Source organism: Barbus barbus (genome assembly GCF_936440315.1).
Source record: "Barbus barbus genome assembly, chromosome: 26".
Classification (NCBI taxonomy): Eukaryota; Metazoa; Chordata; class Actinopteri; order Cypriniformes; family Cyprinidae; genus Barbus; species Barbus barbus.
This window is the reverse complement of record NC_136754.1, coordinates 18,995,520-19,016,800: the sequence shown is the minus strand read 5'-3', so window position 1 is coordinate 19,016,800 and position 21,281 is coordinate 18,995,520. Positions and strand designations below refer to the sequence as shown.

Sequence of the window (21,281 nt, the reverse complement as noted above, 5' to 3'; positions counted from 1 at the left end):
TAGTCACCTCCTCATGCACCTCCAGGAAGATTGGAACCGGAGCCGGTTGCCGACACGGTTGCTTGCGCCCCCAGGAACTAATCGTCCAGCCTCGAGCTTTCGGGAGAAGGAGGAGGCCTCCAGTGCAGCCCGACGCTCTCAGCGGCCTGGGAAAGCATAGCAGTCCGTTCTGGATCTGGCTCGGGCAACGCCACTCTTCCTGACGGAGGAAGCGCAGCCGAATCGTTATCTCCAGAACCTAGCTCACCCTCCGATGCAGCGGTCGACATCATGTCATCCGCTGGTGCTCCGAATGAGATGCTGGGCCCCGCCCTGTCCGAGGACCCCGCGAGCTGGTCCAGGAACACCAGATGGTGCGAGGCACTGGAGGAGTGAGAGGCCCGTGGAGACACACTCGACGGGGAAGCTCTCACTGTGATCCTCAAGTCACCCTGACCATGAGCTGAAGTAGCCCTCCAAGAACCAGAGGAGCTAGAACGAGGCATGGCAAGGGGGATACCCCCCGTTTGATGAGGAGGTATCTGGAGTGCAGCGTCGCGATGGTTATGTTCCCGCAATGAGCAAAGACTCATCCACGAGCACTGCCTCAGTGTGCTGATAGCCCAAGCACGAGAGACAGCGATCGTGAGCGTCAGATGAAGCCAGGAAACGACCACATCCAGAAACACACGAGCGGGAAGCCATCTTTAAAAAGACGCCCATCACTCGTGGAGCTCTTTTAGATATTGCTCTCTTAGAAAAAAACTATTTTAGAGAAGCGCTTTTGATAGGCTGCAACACGCCGTGAGAGAAGCAGCAGCATTGGATCGGCAACCCCCGCTGACACTATGCCGAGACTTTCTGTCTGGAAACACTCTCGGAGATTCGCTGAAAAGGCTCGGCTCTGAAGCCAAAAGCTGATGTGCGCTTGCACAGGCTCTCCTTTAATACCCACGCTGCGGGGCAGGATGCACATGACGAAACACGCACGCCAGCTGTCATTGGCTTGTTTTATTAACACTCGTAGGTGATTGGGCTCTCGGGCGAGATCCCATTAGTCAGTCACACTGACGTTACGTCAAACGTGACTGACTGATAGGGAATGGGTTGCTGTGTAAAGAGCTGTTTCTGACAAGGTAAAAAGGGTGTTGTTTTACAATACCACTGAGATTATGTTATAGACTTTTCATTAAGACCCTAAAGAATCATATCAACTTGTGGAAAATGGGCATCTGGGACATTTTACAAGTTTGTATAGTTATTTTAGATTGTTATAATATTTCACGATATTACTGTGTTTTTGATCAAATAAATGCAGTCTTGGGTGAGCATAAGAAAAAAAACTTACTGACCTTAAACTTTTGAATGATCAATTTCAGCAAATTTTTATAAAATATCACTGATAAAATATATAATGTGTATCTTCAACTACATGTAGTCATACTGTATGAACAAAAGTGTGTAATGACTGGTTACGTCTCACAGTTGTACACTATGTGAACTTGATTCACTAAAAAAAGAACTTACTCATTAGAGTGGTTCATTCAGTAGGTGGACTACACTAACTCTGCTGTACGTTTCTGATTCATGCGAGGCATATTTAAAAACAGCTCTCAGTTCCCAACCCTACTGATGGGACCCCTAAAATGGGATTTGGACAGGCCAGTGTAAGATGTACCACTAGCAGTTCAAATGGATGATTATTTTATAAGTGAGAACACAATAAATATAACAAAGTTCCACCTCCCTCTATTAACTGAAGATGAAGCATGTCAGGAACTAGCTTTTTCAACTAGAATTTTAATAGAAATGTCAAAGTAGGTCTTACATAAAGAATTCAATATGACAACTAAACTGCCTTACCTCATAATCATCAAGAAAATATTTCCAGATGAAACATCACAATTTTCCATAGTCATTATCTCATTTACTCTGAAATCAAAGTGGATTCATGCTGTGTGTGCTAGAAGTGCTTGTGATTTTACTGACATAAAGTTAAGCCATCAAAATACAGTTATTTGAGCTACAAGGCAGCCTCTTTGATAAGAGTTTTTAGGTATGAAAGTAGTATTTTAGTAACTTTGCTTCACTATGTGAACCAATCTGTGGTCTTTAATGAGGACTCAACTTTCTGGCTGTTTCGTGACACTGGGATCCAGACCTGGGGCTTCCTCTGCACCCAACAAACAGGCCAAATAAGCCAGCTGCCTCCTGTGATGAGCACCAGAACAGCGCGCCGCTCGGACTTTCATGTTCAGCATTATTAGCAGTTATAAAACCTAAATCTTTCATCAAATCCTCCAACCGGCACTGCAGGGGAGTTTCGTTTAGAGAAGGATTAAAATCAAACCTCTGCAGGACAAAAGTGTGCATTAATGTCTCCAATATATCTCTAGCACTCTTTCTTCTCCCAACTCTTTGTTTGTTTATTCATGATCAGCAGATGCAATGCTGTGCTCATGCCATGCAGAATTATTATTCAAATGAACTCATTATGTGGTGCTATTTCAGTATACATCTGAATAGATCATTATGTTTAGGAGACAGATGTCCGAAAAGCAGATTAGATGTGATCAGAACAGATACAGGGTAAACGATCTGATTAACTTTACCTGTTGTGTCGTCAATGATAGTATCCTTTGGCTGACTGAGAAAGGCTCATCTAAAGTCAATGCACTACCATACAAATAATCAACGTATAAGTGTTGCTTCAACAGGCTTGCGTTTCACAACTAACCAAACTGTGGTATCTTTAGGGCTGGGAAATATTGTTCAAAATATTTTTTTGTAACACTTTACAATAAGGTCACATTAGATAACATTAGTTATTGCAGTAACATTATTTATCAATGAGCAATACATCTGTTACAGTATTTATTCATCTTTGTTAGCATTCATTAACTGTTCATTGTTAGTTATTGTTAACTCACTTCCATTAAATAATGTTAGCACATACAACAATTTTAACTAAAGTGTTAACTGAATGATTATTTTTTTCTTCAACAAGGATGAATTTAACTTAAGAAGTGACGTAAAGACTTTTAATCTGTTACAAAAGATTTATATTTCAATTAAATTATATTTCAATTAAAACCTTGAAAAAAATGTATCATGTATAATTTCCTCAAAAGTATTAAGCAGCACAAACTGATAATAATGAGAAATGTTTCTTGAGAAGCAAATCAGAATATAAGAAGGATTTCTGAAGGATAATGTGACTTTGCAAAAAAGTTGTTTTAATAATAATATTATTTACAATATTATGGTGATCAAACCTGGTGACCATAAGTGAATTATTTCAAAAACACTTAACAATCCTAATGAGCCCAAGATGATATTTAATCATTTTCATTGATATCCACTAACATGACATATTTAATAAAACATCTTAACATATTAAAAATGCCTGAAACTTAATTTTGATTGATGGCAGCAACAGTTAAATGAATTTTGAATCGATGCAAGACAAGAAATGATTACGAAAGTAATCTAACGAGACTACCAAATAAACAGCAAACTAAAATCATTTTCATGCTGAATTTTATACTGTTAGCAAATCCATCACAAATACATTGTGAATATTCATTATATCACTCAGACCTACGCTGTATGCAGAAAATAAAATGATATCTATCCTTTTCTATATTTCCTTTAATATAAGCCATAATTTATCAAATCCGTGCATAGAGTGAGCCATTGAGAATTATCACAAATTATACCATCATAAAATCTAATTTACAGGAGGAAGAGATCACATTACACAGTAATTAACTGGCACAGAATGAAACCCAAAGGCCAAAATCCAGACTATATACAACTTAATCATCGCATTTTAGTCAGAAAAAGCCCAAAAGATGTCTATTTTAAAACAATGGATGAATAGTTTACACTAGATAAACAGATCTCTGTAGTGCAAAAATGACACCAATATATACAGTATACATTAAGATCTTTCTGGGAAACAGGTCTAATAGCAAACAGTGTCATTTATATGAAGATCAACAGATTTTAGTTAGGAGCCTGTTCAGCTTATTTGCAATGCGCAAATCTTTATTTATCACTAACATTGTTTTTTAAGACTGCACACTGAAAGCTACACCAGAACACCAGAGGTCCTCATGATCAAGTATTCTGATGTTGTCTTGGGATCCCCAAAAGCATTTTCAACTAACAAATTAAACATTTACATTTTTCACTGTGCACTCAGCCTTAGCATCTCCTGCAGGGTTGAAGAGTCAAGGCAAAGCCCAGAGGGAGGCTTTCTTCCAACAAATTAATCCCTGAGAAAAGCAGAGTGCTGCCTGTACATTCCTCTATTCCCTCAATAATGAAGAATGACTTACGACGCTACTCGTCCTCACCTCGCTAAACGGCACACATATGCACACGCGTTCCTTCAGCTGCCCACCCAAAACTCCTCTTTGCGTTGACTGTGACTGTTGCCATGGAGACAGTGCTTACCTCAGCGCTTCCCGAAGTGCCCCACGCTCGCTCAAAGTCGTGTGCTTGATGTCATCGAAGTTGTTCTCCAAATTCACACAAGTCTGTGGGAGGGAGACACACAGAGACAATGGTGGGACAAAGCGGCACATTTATTGAATTTTTGGGGGTGGACTAACAAAACAAAAACAACCGCATTTAAATTAATGTGTTTGTTAAAGAATACATTTTATGAATGATCTGTGAATAAATAGGCTACTTTATTTCTGAATATATATCAAAATTATTTATGATCGTTTTACTCTTTGATAAAAAAAAAATCTGAAAATATCTTCTACTGTATGTTCCACATAGAATGAAAAAAAAATGTCATACAGTTTTGGAACTTGGAATGATATATATGACGACAAGTAAATTATTAAATAATTTTAATCTATGGTTTCAAATTTTGTTGTTGTTTATATATATATATATATACATATATAAACAACAACAACAAAATTTGAAACCATAGATTAAAATTATTTAATAATTTACTATATATATATATATATATATATATATATATATATATATATATATATATATATATATATATATATACTGTATACATATATATATAAGTGTTGTCAATTGATTAAAAAATGACTAATTAATCACACATTTTTCTGCAATTAATCAATTCCATATTAATATTATATATTTATATTGGTATAATGGAAGGCATGCAAATACTGCTACTGCTGTCTCTATTAAATGCATTTCCCCCTCAGTTTTAGCCATTAATTATAGCCATTTAACATTACAGTATAATTAATAAAAGCCATTATTTTTAACAATTAATAGGCTTTGAAAAATACAGTAATATATATAAAAAATAACAACTTTGCAGCAACATGTTTTGTGAAACATGCGTCTTTTTTGTGACACGTGACCCTGAAAATTCCCCCATGTAATATGAAGAATTAAAACTGCTTTTATTGTTTTACAATCACTCCAACCTTTGGTCTTTTTGGTAGGTTTAATCTGTAAACCATAAATTTATGGTATATTTATAGAACCTATTTATTCTGTAAATAAGACTGCTGTTGAGAAAAACAGCAATCCTTAACCTACAAATAAAACCAAACATCCTCTAAATGGTTCTAAATCGTAAGGAACACAAGGAATATTCTGTAGTCTGTAGATTTGAATATGACCACACTGAAGGATTATGCCGTCGAGTAGACTGCTCAGAGATTATCCTGCTTTTAAAGATTTACGAGTTTCTTCTTTAAAACGGAAGGATTAATTAGTGCCATTTAACACTGTAACATGACACGGCTGACATTATCAGAGAAGCATTAAAGAGGATTCCCCAGCCCCTCCCTTTTTAGGAGGCAAAGTTCAAGCCGCTTAAGCTGTTTTCTTTATTCCATAAACTAATACAGTTTCACAGAAGCCATTGTGACAACTGACTTAAGCTATTTAATGAAATTCAAAGGGATGAGCAGCCAGGAAATTCCCCCGCACATATATACGGCTTAGGAGCCAAGAAAATAAAATCACAACATGATTGAGATTGAGGCTAACTCGATTTCACACACTGAGTTAATTTATGGCATGAGACAGAGTTACTACATTTTATTATAACACAGATGGGTGGTGAATAAGAAACCAATCCAGCAAGCCATCTGATATTCTGCTATAGTTCTTTTATGAACCTCCACTGGATTCAACATTGTGTTGCAGAAACCTCTGCCAAGATGCAGATTCAGAAGAGACAAATCCAGAATAGAGTCTGTTTTACAGTGCACATCTTCAATTTTTTTAAATGGTGCCTCGGTATGATACTTTGATTTTGAGATTTCAAAGAATATCATATGATAACCTCACCAAGTTCAAACATCTGATTATATATCATCTTGTAAGCGGGATGTACTTGCATGATTTTGCCTGGATAGAAAAGCGGGTTTTTTGAAAGTTGGAGCATGTTTTTGCTCTCTCCGCGATCAATCTGACACCGCTCTATCACGAGCAGAACACATGTTAACAGTCCATAATACAACTGCATGTCAGCAATACAGATGGGTGGATCAATCTTGAAGTACTTTTGATACTGATGCTGTATCGAGATGAACGATCCTCACATAAATCTATTAATCTTAAGAGTTTAAGTAGTGATTTAAGCATTAAAGTTTATGTGCATCCCAAGTTTTGAAAAGGAAAAAGTAATTGCATTAGCAGATAGAAGCCATTTCTCTTTCTGCTTATCTGAACACAAGTATAAACGTTGAAAGATTAATGCAGTACAAATAAATGATGGCTAATAAAAATGCATTACCATTCAAACCATTCAGTTTGGGGTAAGATTTTTTATTTATTTAGTGTACTTTTATATTTATATTTATTTATTTTTGAAAGAAATTAATACTTTTTTTTTAAGGAAGGGCACATTAAATTGATCAAAATGATAGTAAAGACATGTGACTAAAAAAAATATTGGAATCACAAGTTATATTTTTAGTAGTTTATCGCCCATCCTGTCACATGTATGTTCTGTTTGGTTTACTTAGTGTTCCTTGATCATGTGTTCAGATTGATCACATTTGCTAATGTGTGATCATGTGTTCCAGTAGCAAACAATTGTGTCCACTTGTTCCAGATTTATATGGTTAGTGTTCTTAGTCCTGAAATCTATTAATTGTTTGGTTTAATTTACCAAAAGACTGTTTCCTGGAATCTTCTGTGTGCTTCCTAACCAGAGCTGACACATCCATAGTCACCAAGAATGCACCACATGATAAACAGTGGCGAAAACAGACTATTAGCAAAAAACAAACATGGAATTTCTGAAATATTAAAAAGATTAAAAATGTCAAATATTAGGTAAAAATGAACAGAAGATTAAATGGATGCAAGCGTGAAGAGACGTTGTGTGATGAAAGAAGACATGTAGAGAAAAAATATATTATAATTTGTTCTTTTCAGATATGAAAATAACATTTAAAATGTTTAATATGTCAAATCCCATCCTAGATATATAGTGTAGTCAACATATCAAACAAACACATCCTCATAGTAAGCACATGTTCAAAATAATAATAATGTTTGTAATGGAGTCAAATCGCTGTGTGTTTCTCCAGTCAAGAAGTGGGCAATGGAAAACCCAGAGTGGGGTTGGAGCAGAGCCATTAGAGAATGCGTAATTGTTTCAGTCACACATTTTTATGTAGATAATTTTATATGTAGCTTTTCTTATATCATATAAAGCTCCATGTGTTATGTTGTGTTGTGATTTGAAATGTAAAAATACTTGACCTTGGTCAACCCTGTGTCACAGTGGACTAATCTCACAGCTTCTGTGTGGCATTAAAACTCATCTAAACTCATCTGTGTGGTAAAATGAAACATAATTACATTTCCAATTACACTGAGGCATTGTTGGGACTGGGATAACCATTGACATTTTCTCTTGAAATTATGTGTGTAGCATTTCCCCCTGCAAAGGATTAGTCTAATCCAACATCTTGGGGGCTTTATTATTATTAATTAGACAAAATGCTTAGTGCTGGGAATTGGTAGTATAATTTAACAGGTAATTAATATGCAAGCTCTGGAAACAAGATTTGGTATTTCATCAACACAGTCGCCACATGGTGAAAAAGCATTTAAAATGAACATTTGAATATGCTTATGAGCCTCGACTCATAGGGCTCAGAGGACATGATAATAATTGAGAGGAAATTTGGAATATTTAATCCACTTGGGGGATTTGGGGGGTGGGGGGCATCTGCTTATGATGCATTTTCATAATGTCTCCTTTAGGCTTTTGTTGCAGTTTTCTGATGAGTGCTAAAGAATTACTCACTGACAAATTGTAAGCAAAAGGGCAGAAGGAGTCAAAATTTGAATCTCTACAATAATTGGACAAACTAGCCGGCTGGAGCTAATTATAGAATTATAATCTTCGGCCCTATTACTGCTCATCAGAGTAATATGATCACAGCCATCGCCGACATAATCATTGAATCACCACACCATGAACTACATCACAGAGTACTCATTATCATCGGTAAACTGGGACGAAGTTTGCTCTCAAAACAGGATACGAGGGATACAGCTTCCAGGAGATTCGGAGAACCAGCTCTAACATCTTTACGACTCACTGTTGTTGTTCTTCTTCAACCTCTAATTTTCATAATGCTGAGAAGTATGTTGTGACCGTAATACATTGTAACAAACGGAAGCATGTAAACATTGCACAAACAAGGAAAGACATGTAAGTTTGGAATGTCGTGACAAGGGCTTTTCTTCTCATTGGCTGTTTCTTTAATATTTAATGTAAAGCTCAAAGGCAGCAGTTTATGTGCGAGTTTTGGAAAAGTGAGTTATTTCAGGCAGCCCGTGAAAAGAACTTGTCTTTGTTTACTCACATCACAGCTCCTCTCTGGGTTTCTCTTCCAGTGCTTCTTCTCATTCTTCTTAGCGGTGGTGGAATGGAGACTTGTGTTGGTCTTCACCCTTGGGTTCAAGGCAAGGATACTCTGAAGAACAATTACACTTAATCAAGATTGTTACATTTCAAAGGTTCAATCAATGCAAGATCATTGCTGAATGTATAATGTGTGTTTTTTAATCAATGCAGAACAAATAATGTAAACAACAACAACAACAACAAAAATAAAGATATGTTGTATAACTGTTGTAATGGATCTACACAATTTACATAAATATACTATATATATATATGATACATTGATAAATACTGTTAAAATTGATGCATGTTACATAATCAGATCATTATGTTCAAGTAGTAGTAATGAGTAAAGTATCCCAGTAGGCCTACTTGATAATTTAAACCATAATAGCCATGTTACTTTTCACAAGTGAGAGTCTATGTTCTATTGTTTATTCATATAGGGGAATGTGCATTTACTTTTAAATTTAAATATATTTAGATATAAGTTTAGCATGTGCAGGATGGTGGCACATCAGCCATTATTATTAAGGGAAATAAATAGAAACATTTGCTCATTTAGTTATATTATTCTAGCACAGAATTTTACATTATTCAATGAAGCCCCCTGGCTAAACTTCAACAGAATGTATGAAATTATCATTTTTATTCCTTATTTTATATATATATTCTGAAAGTCAAATTTTCATCATATAATATACCAGTGGCCACCATATAATAACAAAATTATTCAAACACTAGTATTTTCACCAGCTAAAAAAATGGTTTTAAGTCAGTTATTTCTATCTTTTCCTGCAGTGTGTCAATAGGAAATATCAGTTGACATTTCCAAACATTCATTTGGCCATTAATTGTAAAAATCCAGTGAGATTTTTGTTTGCAGGAAGGTCTCTTGAAGCATCTTGGAGACGTTGCCACAGTTCTTCTGGATTTATTCTGTCTCTGTTTCTTCATGTCATTCCAGATGATAAGATCAGATCTCTGTGTGGAGCACTGGCTGTTGTCAGACTTCTTGTGCAAACAAAAATCTCACTGGATTATTACAATTAATGGCAAAATGAACGTTTGGAAATGTAAACTGATATTTTCCAGAGACATAAAATTAGATCAGTTAACCTCAAAACTTTCAACTGATTAATCTCACATATGTTGATATTCAGATACAAAAGGAAACATTAAACAATGTAAATAATAATTTAAAAAGTTTTGAGATGTGATAGACCTGCAAGTAGCACTTCTGAAATAAAAAAAAATGCATGCAAGCCATGCCCTTCTATTCTGAGTCAACTGACAGTAATACAGTAACTTAATGCATTACTTTTGTATAAAATGTAAAATCTCAATATTGCAACACATTACATTTAAAAGTAACTCTGAAGTACCCAACACTAAATAACATGTCTAGTTCTACAGCACAAATGAAGAAAAAGCAAAGATAATCATGCATTTGTGTTCCACAAACATGAAAGCATTTAAAACATTGATATGAACTACAAAGCACACTTAAGTCAAGGTCCTTCAAAGCCGTCTGTGACAAGACTGATTAGAACGCCAGTGCAGTGGGGCCAATAAAGAGGGGTCCAACTGAAACAGTAAAGTGTGAAATGAGAATCATGATGGGGACCATCATCATTTGATTCAGGAGCAACCTTCATTTCAAATACGCACGGCACCTTCACGCCTGCCAGTCAAATCACCCCACCACAGTCAAGGAGCTGAAGGCAGGCACCAGTGTGGGATCTTTTAATAGCAAACACAATTAACAGGCAGTTTACTGAGGGAGAAGAGAACAAGTGAGGGAGAAGCAACCATTACGATCACACTAATACCAATTTCATGCTCTTCGTAGTGTAAAAGAATACCATGTCCACAGTCATTTCACTGTTCTGAAACACTATCTGACAAAGGCCAGAACAGGAGGCCAGGAGCAAATTGAAATAAGCCACTTTGGCATTCTAGCCCATAAGCTAGGTGTCAGTAAAACCACTGATGGAAATTCCTGACATGGTATTTGAATGCTGTGGCGACTCTTGTGTTTTATCTGCGTGAATATTTGTCCAATTAATATGGTTTGCAATCAGTCATGCACTGTTTGCTAAACAAATTTCAGTGTTGTGTTTTGCCATTTTATGCTACAAAACTTCCAGAAGAAATATGTTTGACAACAAATATAGTGAGATGGAGGAAACAGTCCTTACAGGCTTTCCATTTACTCTTAGAAGCATGGAGGGATAAATTATTGATAGCACTATTAATATGTAGCATGTGTAAATCATTCTTAGTTTTGTTGGGGGTATAGTGCACTGAGCTGAAAAGGTAGGTCTTGCATGAAACTTTCATATTTGTATCTTTTATTATAATTTTATTCTATTAAGGATGAGCGAATGCACGCAAGTACTCAAAAGTGACAGCACTGACCACTCATTAAAGAAATCTCACCATAATTGTTGTTAAATCTCATAACATTTAATAAAGAGTAACAACTGCAGTAACGAAACCGTCAGCTGGCCATTATCAAAAAAATAAACTGCAACAGGATGCCAACGCTGGATGCTAATAGGCTGACAGCATATCTTATTACATGGCTATTCGCCAAATAAATATGGACTTAATACTGACTTAAGTTAACATTCTTTTGTAACCATAACAGAAGGTGATAAACGCAAAAAGTCCAGTCTATTATCAATAATCCAGAGATTTGAAGCTCACATTTCCATTACAGATTTGAGCAAAACGTTTGTGAAATTTTATAAATGTTGATAAAAAAACTTGCAAAATGACGGCATTATGCAACTAAAACGCAATTTTTTTTCTCTAACAATAAGTCATGGCGATGGATGTTTGTAGGTTTACGTATATATCACAGCCACTGCACTAGCCATTATTTTTAATTCAAAAGAGACAAAGGGAGATCCTCTTAACAAAGGAAGCAACGTGGAAAACCACTTTTGGGATGCTTCTGAAATTATGTGTGCAGACGTGTACAGTGTAAAAAAGGGGTTATCCAAGCATTAATGGCAAAGAAAACCCCTTGAACTTGAGAGCGGCCTTGTATGAGGTGTTTCTTGGAGGTTATAGTACATGATCATGTGATGTTAAAATACACCAGGTGACCTGTAAAGGTGAAGATGCTGTTTCTATTACAGTTTTGCAAAATATTCCTTTGTCGAATTGCCTGAAAAACCACCTCATGCGAGCGAGTTTAATAATTTAAACACATGGGAGTTTTGTCAAAACTGATGTGTTTCCATTGGGTATATTCTATTCGCAATTTCAATTTAGCGCAATTTGAAGGATAATGGAAATGCAGCTACAGAAGTCTCTTTCAAACCATGCAGCGTTCTATTGCCATGTTTCTTTTATTACATTTTTACAGACATTTAAAAGATGTCACAGCAGTTACAAAATTAAACGGGCTAAGCAGCTGTCTGTTGGTGAATGCAGCAAATTCGCAAAGACTACATGAGAACCTTTCCGCCCTGGCAGCAAATGACTGGATTTCACTCGAAAAATTTCAACAAGCTTTCTTAACAACAGTGTAACAACAAAACAAACACATTAGCAAATTACAGTAATATTAACCCTTTCAGTGGTGAGTTTAAAATATTCTAGCGGTCCCCCCAGAGAGAGTTTTTTTAAAGAGATCCCTGGGTATTAAGACTTGTATGGCTTTGTATAACGTAAATGATGTCTCTTACTAAAATATGTAGTAGAAAACCCATCAAAGATTTATGTTATTTTAAAAAAATCACATTATTTTATACATATTATGGACTATGGGGCTGCCATTATTCCGATGACGTAAAATGGTTGCACTCGGTGAGCTACTAGTGCTACCTGTTGCTATTTTCATCACAACACATCTCGGAATAGACAACACAGAAAATAAAATACTGATATGATGACCACAGCTACTGAAAGAGCTTACAGGTGGCGATGGATATAAGTATACTATACTACTAAAGTGAAGTGACATACTGCCAAGTATGGTGACCCATACTCGGAATTCGTGCTCTGCATTTAACCCATCCAAAGTGCACACACACTGCAGTGAACACACACACACCGTGAACACACACCCGGAGCAGTAAAAAAGACTCAAAGGCATCAGGGCTAAAGTGGAGAGAAAAAAGAAGCAGGTTTTTATGAAGTTTTATTCATCCACAGGCATCTTCCCATGCTTTGCTCCTATTATCGCTAGGAAAGCAGTCTTAGGCCGTGTTCACACTTGGCGTCTTTTTTGACTAGAAAAAGTTGACAAGAGCGTGTTTTTAATGAAAAACAAAGCTGGCAGCGTCTGTTACAAATAGCAGCTGAGAGCGTCTTTTGTTGTCATAGCAACAGCTGTAACAGTAGCCTAGCGCTGTGTACTGCAGAAATGTCAAGAAAGAGTAAAAAGTTGGCTCTTGCGTTGGCTTTTGAAGTTAACGGGAAAGAAAATGTCGATTCACAACGACGTTTGTGGGTACACGACATTATACGGGGAAGGAACCAATATTATGATAGAGTTTTGTGCTCATATCATACAGCTCCTTGTGCTCCGAAACTAGTACGAGCAGTCTATCTACCGGCACCTTCTCCATTTTTCTTCTTGTTGTTATGGAAACGACAGATCTCGCTACTCGCTTGTCATTGGTCAGCTGTCAAAAAGGCGCTTGACGTAGGGCGTTTTTTTCAGAAAAGTTGAAATTTTTTCAACTCGAATAAACGCTCTGAGCTGCAGAAAAATACGCCGGCGGTGGCGTTTTAAAAAGCGCTCAGGACTTTTTTGAAAACACGGTTTACTCCATAGGATTATAATGTAAAACAGACGCCGGCAGCTTCGAAAAAGACGCCAAGTGTGAACACGGCCTTACATTGCTTCTCTTGTTGCCCTTTGACTGAATAATGAATTATCAAATAATGGCGCCCTTCATAGTCCAAAAACTATGTAGATTTTTTTAAATAACATATATTTTGATGGGTTTTCTACTACATATAAACAAGAGACATAATTTACGTTATATTAAGCTGTACATGTCTTAATACCCGGGGATCCCTTTAAGGCGACCATTTTAGAACGTTTGCCCTTACCGTTTCCATGGCGACGCGTCATGATTGTCACGTGACACACAGCGGCCACAATAACACTGTACGACAGATGGATCGCTTTGATTTCGTTTTTCCTTTTTTATTTAATATATTCACAAACTTGCTTTTCATGTCATGGACAATCTGATATTCCAATTCAAACATATGTGTAAATGAGTGTGTTTCGTTGTTTAAACACCTTTATAAATGATCTTGATCGTGATCTGTAACGTGAGATGGGCGCCGCAATGTTTGTTTGTGCTGCAGTTCAGAGAGTCCTGTCAGTCGGATTTACAGCATGTGAATTCATCAATTTCTCCCGAAATACATGAAAGTAAGTGGCCGGTGAACTGGGTGAAGAATAGAATTTATTACTTTATAGTTACTTACACTATGTGTATCTGACATGAATAAAACATATTGGCAAATTAAATTTGAATGGATTGTTATTGCTGCTTCCATAGACATCTGTGTGTATTTTACAAGCTCTAAATGTATTGTTTTACTAGTACATGTGTATTTAAATGTCTGAAACCTAAAATATGCATTATGCAGTTAAGAGCACTGCATATTTGTGATAATATGACAATCGCAGTGCGACATCACCGAACGTTATAAATCCCGTATGTGGGACTGTACTCCCAGGGGCACGGAAATAAAAATCCCATATGTGGGACCATATCGCTCAAGAGGTTAATTCTGAAGTCCTCTGATAACTAAAAAAATTGAGACGTCACAAGTTGCTTTTGTATGTGATTTTGTGTATACTATCAAGCGTCAGAGCTGAGGCATGAAAGTAGCATTTCAGTTTTAGCCAGTTTTTGTAGTTTATTTGCATGACAGCAAATATTTAGGGAATATCTGACTGTTGAATAATGCGAATCAGTTTCAGTTTAAAAAGAAAAACACAAAACTTCCACCATATAGCCTTTCAGCATATAGTCACTCTGTGGCATTTAGTTTGGCTATTTTAGCACTGCTTAAACTAGAAGGAATTTACAATTCTAAATAGTGTTGTTTAAAGGAAATCTTGTTTGTTTTCATTCATTTCATGTCTCACAGAAATGACAAAAAACATTAGGTTTGGAGAGTATTTTTCCTTGCTGGGACAACTGATAACCGAATCAGTCAAGCTACTGTTTATTTGCTATAATAGGCTCAGTCTGAGAAGCAGAAGTAATAATGAGTGCGTTAAGCCATGTTTGACCAGTCGCAGATGAACAGATTTGGAAATCTATAGACGGCAACCTCAAAGTGGTGCACAGTCCACATAGAGCCGGAAAAGGAAAAACAAACAAACATTAATAATCAAAAAGAACACTTAATCAAGGGCAGTACAAAAGCATGCCCAGTATGTTTAGAGTGACTTAAGGATTTTAGAGTGAAGGCTGTTTCTTGTAAGCAATGGAAAACATTGTGCACCTTTGCCAATTAGATCAATATTGTGTAAGGGGAAACACATCCATAAGAAGAGAAGATCTATATAAGAAGAGACCAATATCTCTTCTAAAGTCCCTCTGTGATGGTTAAACAAGCTCTAGATGGAAATCATAGTCTATTTCATGTCAAATAGGCTTTTAGTGGAACAAAGATAGAAATGAAAGTGTGGGCCCATTTTTATGACCAAACTGAGGGTCGCTCTGCGTAGTTATTGCTTTTTGTGTATTCACTTCTAAAGGTTGTAAGGTAATTGGTGAGGTATTATGGGTTTCTTTTACTAGATATATGCAGTAAGCCTTCATGAGATTGAACTCTGTTCACAAGAGGGTACATTGCTTTGTCGCTTGAAATAAAACCTGTTTTAAAATGTCAGCAAGGTTCGAGTATCTTCCGGGAGGTAGGTTTCTCCTCTCAAAACACCACAGCCTCGAGATGAAAATAAAGCTGTGGAATTCAGCAGGATGAAATCAAAGCAGAATCGCACACTGAAGAGCAAGTGTATACATTTCATGAAAACATGCCAGGCTTTGGCAAGAAAGAGAAGGCATTTTTAAGCAGCATGTGATGTGCTGTGTTTCATTTCCACAGGGAGAGCTCTGGAGACTGGCTTTATCACTCTCTGCTGGTCATAGTGATCCACTGAGACAACAAATCAATACTGGCTTTTCTCCTGCCAAAGTAAGCTAAATTTGCTCCCTATCCAGAACCGTGAATATGATCAAATGATTGCAAATGATGTTGTCTGATATCAGTCATAAGGATTCTGCAAGCCTTTCATAGGGTGTAATATATACAGTCCAATTGAAATCTGCTTGAAGTAAGTCCATTTTTTTATTTGCTTCCATTTTTAGCTTCCATATAGATTTTTTCAATGTTTTCAAAAGAAGCATCGTATGCTCACCAAGGTAGCATGTATTTTATAAGAAATACAGTAAAAACAATAATATTATGAAATGTGATTACAATTTAAAATAGCTAATTTCTATTTGAATATATTTAAAATGTAAAAATGTATTGATTTTTGTAACGTTTTTTTTCTAGAATAAATAGAACGTTTAAAAGCATTTATCTGTGATACAAATCTTTTGTAACATTATGAATGTTTTTACTGTCACGTTCAGCATTGTTCCTGAATAAAATATTTTTTTTATTGAAATATAATTCATATTTAATGATCCAAAGCGCATCTTGATCTTCAGTGGAAGAACATCTGTCTGACTGTACAAAGATTCACATGATAAATGACACAAGTAGAATTCGTCAATATATCTTATTTATTTTATTTTTCATATTTTATTACCTTCTTTTATGTATTTCTTGTTTTACATTTTTGTCTAAAATCGTATGTTTAACCAAAGTTTTAAACTAGATTTTGAACCCCAAAGTGAGTTTCAATGTGAACTTTTAAATGGGTAATTTATAAACGACAGCACCAGCCCAGAACATAGAGCCCACACTAAAAGCAAGCTTTTGTCTCTGTCTAAATTAGTTCAGGTGTGTTCTTTGCTATAATTAATACCAATGAAACATCATCAAGATGCAGAAAAAGGTCAAATTCATAACTAAAAGCATTTATGCAATGATCTCAATGTAGGCAACTTGACCCCTTCCCAAAGCACACTTCATCTTTCATAACACAACCCCCTCCCTCCCTAAGGCAGAATAGTTAAACACAATCTACAGAGATTCTTGCCTAGTCTTTTTGCCTGAAATCAATACAGGAATTGATCCACCATAGCTGAAATGAAGCCACAGCGCTCAGCAGCCCAGCAATGTTCAGTACAAGCCCAGAATATCATTTAGTCCTGTAACATAATTATAGAGAGCAATACAGATCATTTGGCATCAACATCATCTTGCTCAGCTATAGGTCTCCTGAAGCTTCTCTTCAGGTTTCAGAGACTGTAATGAGTGAAATGGAGCTGATTCACACAGAAAATCACTTCCGATTACCGGCTGGGCATCTGTAAGAGGCCTACTATGCTTTTGACCAACCATGTTCACACATTCTTCACGTGATTTTATGTGAAATGTATTAAACATTCCTGAAAAGATTCATTAAAGCTATATTGAAGAATGTTTTTGTGTGGTCCAAGACAGCACTAGACCTCAACTGACTAGTGTATGGACAAAAAAACGACTAGATCATTAGATTGGTCTAATTTAAATCCAAAAAGTAAGAAAAGCACTTGGCTATGTGCTAGTTTGTCAGACTATTTCTCAAGATACTGTCTTAACATGTTGGATGTTTAAACAACTCAGAAAATGTATATATATTAAGGTTTATTATTTCAAACTAAGGAGGGGGTAACAGGGTAGACCAAGTTCAAAATCCTGTGTTCCAGATGAGAGACCTGTCATGCCGTTCAAAGGTTCTGAATGGGGTGTTTGTGAACAGATTTCTTAATACCGCTCACTTGTGCCTGGGTTAATCATTGACTTCTTAGGGTCATGAACTGGTTGAGTGGATGACAGTATGATAACCCAAGCTGAAGGGTTTCTGGCTCATCAATGTTACAGAACAGGATTTTTAAAAGTTCAATTTAAAAAAAAAGTTTTTTTTGTTTTGTTGAATTCTGGTATTTTTAGATCTAAAAAAAGTCAGTCTGTCTGTCTGTCTGTCTGTCTGTCTATCTATCGATTTTAATTATAATCTAATTAAATTAATTCATTTAAATTTTATATTATTTTAATATCAAAGATATTACAATTATTAATGTATGGGAAATATTAATTTTAATGAATAATCAAAGCCTATAAACATTTAATATACAGTTCTTAGACCACAATTCACATAATTCTTTGAAACTGTACACATTCATATTTCATATTATGATATTGCCACTTTCCAGATCAAATCTGAATACAGAATATCTATATATCTATCTATATTACTGGTGAAAAATTTGCAATAATTACAATTTTTAATGTTTTTGTTTTTGTATCTTATGCTAAAAAAAAATGGATATTACTCAAGAATTTATCTGTTTACTTATCAGCCTTAATTCAAAAATAAAAAAGCTCCTCCTTCCCAACTAATCTGTTTTAAACAAGTACACATTTTTGGTCACTGACAGAGAGCGGTACCTTGTGCAATCACTATGTAACCATTTATGTAAGCTCTTACATCAGTAGCATATGTCATAAGGCCAATGTCTTGGTAAGCACCGCATGTGTTTGCAGACCATTACTGGATTATATTACTGGATTGTAAATATTCCCAAACTTCCTCCTGAATGCGAAAAGCACTTCTTTTTTTTACGGCACGGATAAAAGCTCCAGCAGGTACAGCATCTAACTTTGACGTCCATGATATGGATGTCTGTCAGCTAATGGGGCTTTCATAACGTTCATATTGCAATTTTGGCTTTTAAGTCGTCAATTTTCTATCACGGTACTTGACTCGCTATCAGGAAGTGGTCATTGTTGGGGTTCAGGGCCTTCCATAAAAAGCCGTAGCCCTTTGTGTAAGCGGCCACATTAATCTGGTTTTTAACGAACACCGATGGCCATCCCGGAGGATTTTTTAATGAATCCATGAGCACACACAAAGGCACACGTTTAGCGCTCTCGGAAAAGCAGGATATTAAAATGAGACGTCTGACAGCACTGCCAAAATGAATGGCCAATTTAATTGCCCCACGGACAGCCATTATTATGACATTTAGTGAGGTATTTTCAGTGGCAGACAGGAGTCGTTTAGAGCACGTTTTAAGTGCACTCTGCACGCCAAGGTCACGTTGCCATAGTCATAACACTCATGAATAGAAATGCTAATGAGAGTTGTCAGTAACAGTTCTATTTTCTCTATGAAAGTCAATGCCCATATCTGCTCAACTTAAAAGAGAAAGCTTTATCTTACCTGAGCAGAGATGTCATCCGGCGTGTGGTGTGTGTACCAAGACTTCATAAAGAAGACCGTTTTCTCTTAGGCTCGCCGCTAACAGATAGGATTCATGTAAATCAGATTTGCAAATGCTAGATCAAACATGGCAAACGCTACAGACAGCAGGAACTAATAGTGGAAATATAGAGACACTGAAGTTGAGATTAATGGGCCTGAGCTGAAGCACTGTTTCAAAAGGAACAAAATTACAACATTTGGTTATGCCTTCTTATGTTTTGATTAGGTTAACTGATTTTAATTCAGCGACATGAAGTCTTTAAAAAAACATTTAATGCCTCTGTTTTTCTAGACTAATTTAACCACTAAATTAGCAACCTGCTTGCTTAAGTGCACTTGATAGAAACAAAACATGATTTAAAAGTAATGTTTACTGCTTTGAAATCTAAAAAAAAAAACTAAATGTAGGCCATCAATCATGCACTGCTCACAAATGAATGGGCCTGTTGTCTCCAAAGTGCATTGTACATCAGAAGAAATTGTGGAACATATGTGACTGTGCACTTGTTTATCTGGAGGAAATGATCCTTAAATTGGTACTGTACATTTTCATTAAGCTTCTAATTATGGCTTCATCAGTGTTGAACAGCTACTGAGAGCTTAACTACTGAACGAGTCACTGTCCAAGGTCCTGAAATCTCTTCCTAGCAGCTCTCAAGGCCATGTTAAAAACTTATTCATTTTACCTTTATTCATCTCCACCTTTTAAAACATTCAGAGGGATTTAACTGTCATTCAAGTGTAAATATTAAAGACTGGAGAAAAAAAATCTTAAGAAAACTGTAAATGGACCAACACTTCAAAATCATAATTCATAATAAGATCATCATCATCATCATCATAAATATCTTTAGGTTGAAATCAAATATAGCCTACTGAACAAGTATAATATTAAAGTTTAGATTTTTGTTTTATTAAAATCAAGCATTATTTTCATTTATTCGCCTATTTTTCTTCTTTCGATGTGTCTGTGTTATGCACAACAGAGCAACTTTCAAAGTTGTGTCTCGCAGTCTCCCACACAAATCACCTTACCTGACTTTAAAACATGGACACGTGCCCAAAAATAGTCGAGCAACAGATGAGTGTAAAAACGTCTTACCGAACGAAATATACAACGCTCAGATACACTATATGCATGTCGCTTTACCTCGATATCCGGCAATTCTTTGCTCAGCATTGTAGCCATTATGTCCGATCTGCAGTACTGTGATCCGATCTCTCCTCCGTTATAGAGACGCGAGAGCGCTGCAGCAGATCTAAGCACGCGCTCTAAAAACACGCGACTAGTCCATTATGTCACCTCAGCAGCAGCTGTGAACTTTGTATTGACACAGACGTGATAAAGTGCTATTCTTAATCCACCTGTGCTCACATATCTATTGTCTCTTTTCACCCCATTCATTTATGAAATTGTCACGAATGGGCAAAATGTTAGTAGTTCTGAGTGAAATGGTAGATTCCGACAACAGAGGAAGTTTAGAGGGTCAAAGTTTACATGGAGGGTAAAGGCTATGCTGCACGTGCACGTGTTGATTTTATAGCCCCCGTTTTCAATATTTAATTAAATATTTACAATATCTAATTGTATAAATCCTATCCATCTATCTATCTATACAGTTGATTAATTTACATATTTTAATATTTCCATTTATACATATGTGAACCTGGACCACCAAACCAGTCATAAGGGTCAATATTTTTAAACTGAGATATACACATCAAAGCTGAACAAATAAGCAAATTTTTGGCATAAAAGAAAAATCAATAATTTTGACCCATACAGTGTATTGTTGGCTATTGCTATAAATATACCTGTGCTATTTATGAATGGTTTTGTGGTCCAGGGTCTCATATATATGTCATTAATCTCATGAATACATATGACTTTTATATTACAGTTTGAAATTATAATTGTTTAAGTGTGATTGTTAATTTAATGAATAATCATAAAGCTTATATACACATTTAAATATACATTCCAGTGTC

General features: G+C 36.1%; 1 protein-coding gene across 2 annotated transcripts in view; it reads right to left on the bottom strand.

Moving 5' to 3' along the window:
- The window catches only part of LOC306846365 (dihydropyrimidine dehydrogenase [NADP(+)]-like), a 127,907-nt gene extending 107,172 nt beyond the window's left edge, over window positions 1–20,735 (bottom strand). The window contains exons 1-4 of one of the 2 annotated variants that reach the window (XM_079379690.1): window positions 20,443–20,735; window positions 19,251–19,328; window positions 8,835–8,945; window positions 4,441–4,523 (exon numbers count right to left, since the gene is read on the bottom strand). In XM_079379690.1, coding sequence (XP_079235816.1) covers window positions 4,441–4,523; window positions 8,835–8,945; window positions 19,251–19,298 — 242 coding nt within the window. In that variant the 5' untranslated portion in view covers window positions 19,299–19,328; window positions 20,443–20,735. The remainder of the gene's footprint in view (window positions 1–4,440; window positions 4,524–8,834; window positions 8,946–19,250; window positions 19,329–20,442) is intronic. The other variant, XM_079379691.1, reaches the window with a different exon arrangement.
- Window positions 20,736–21,281: the final 546 nt, after the last annotated feature.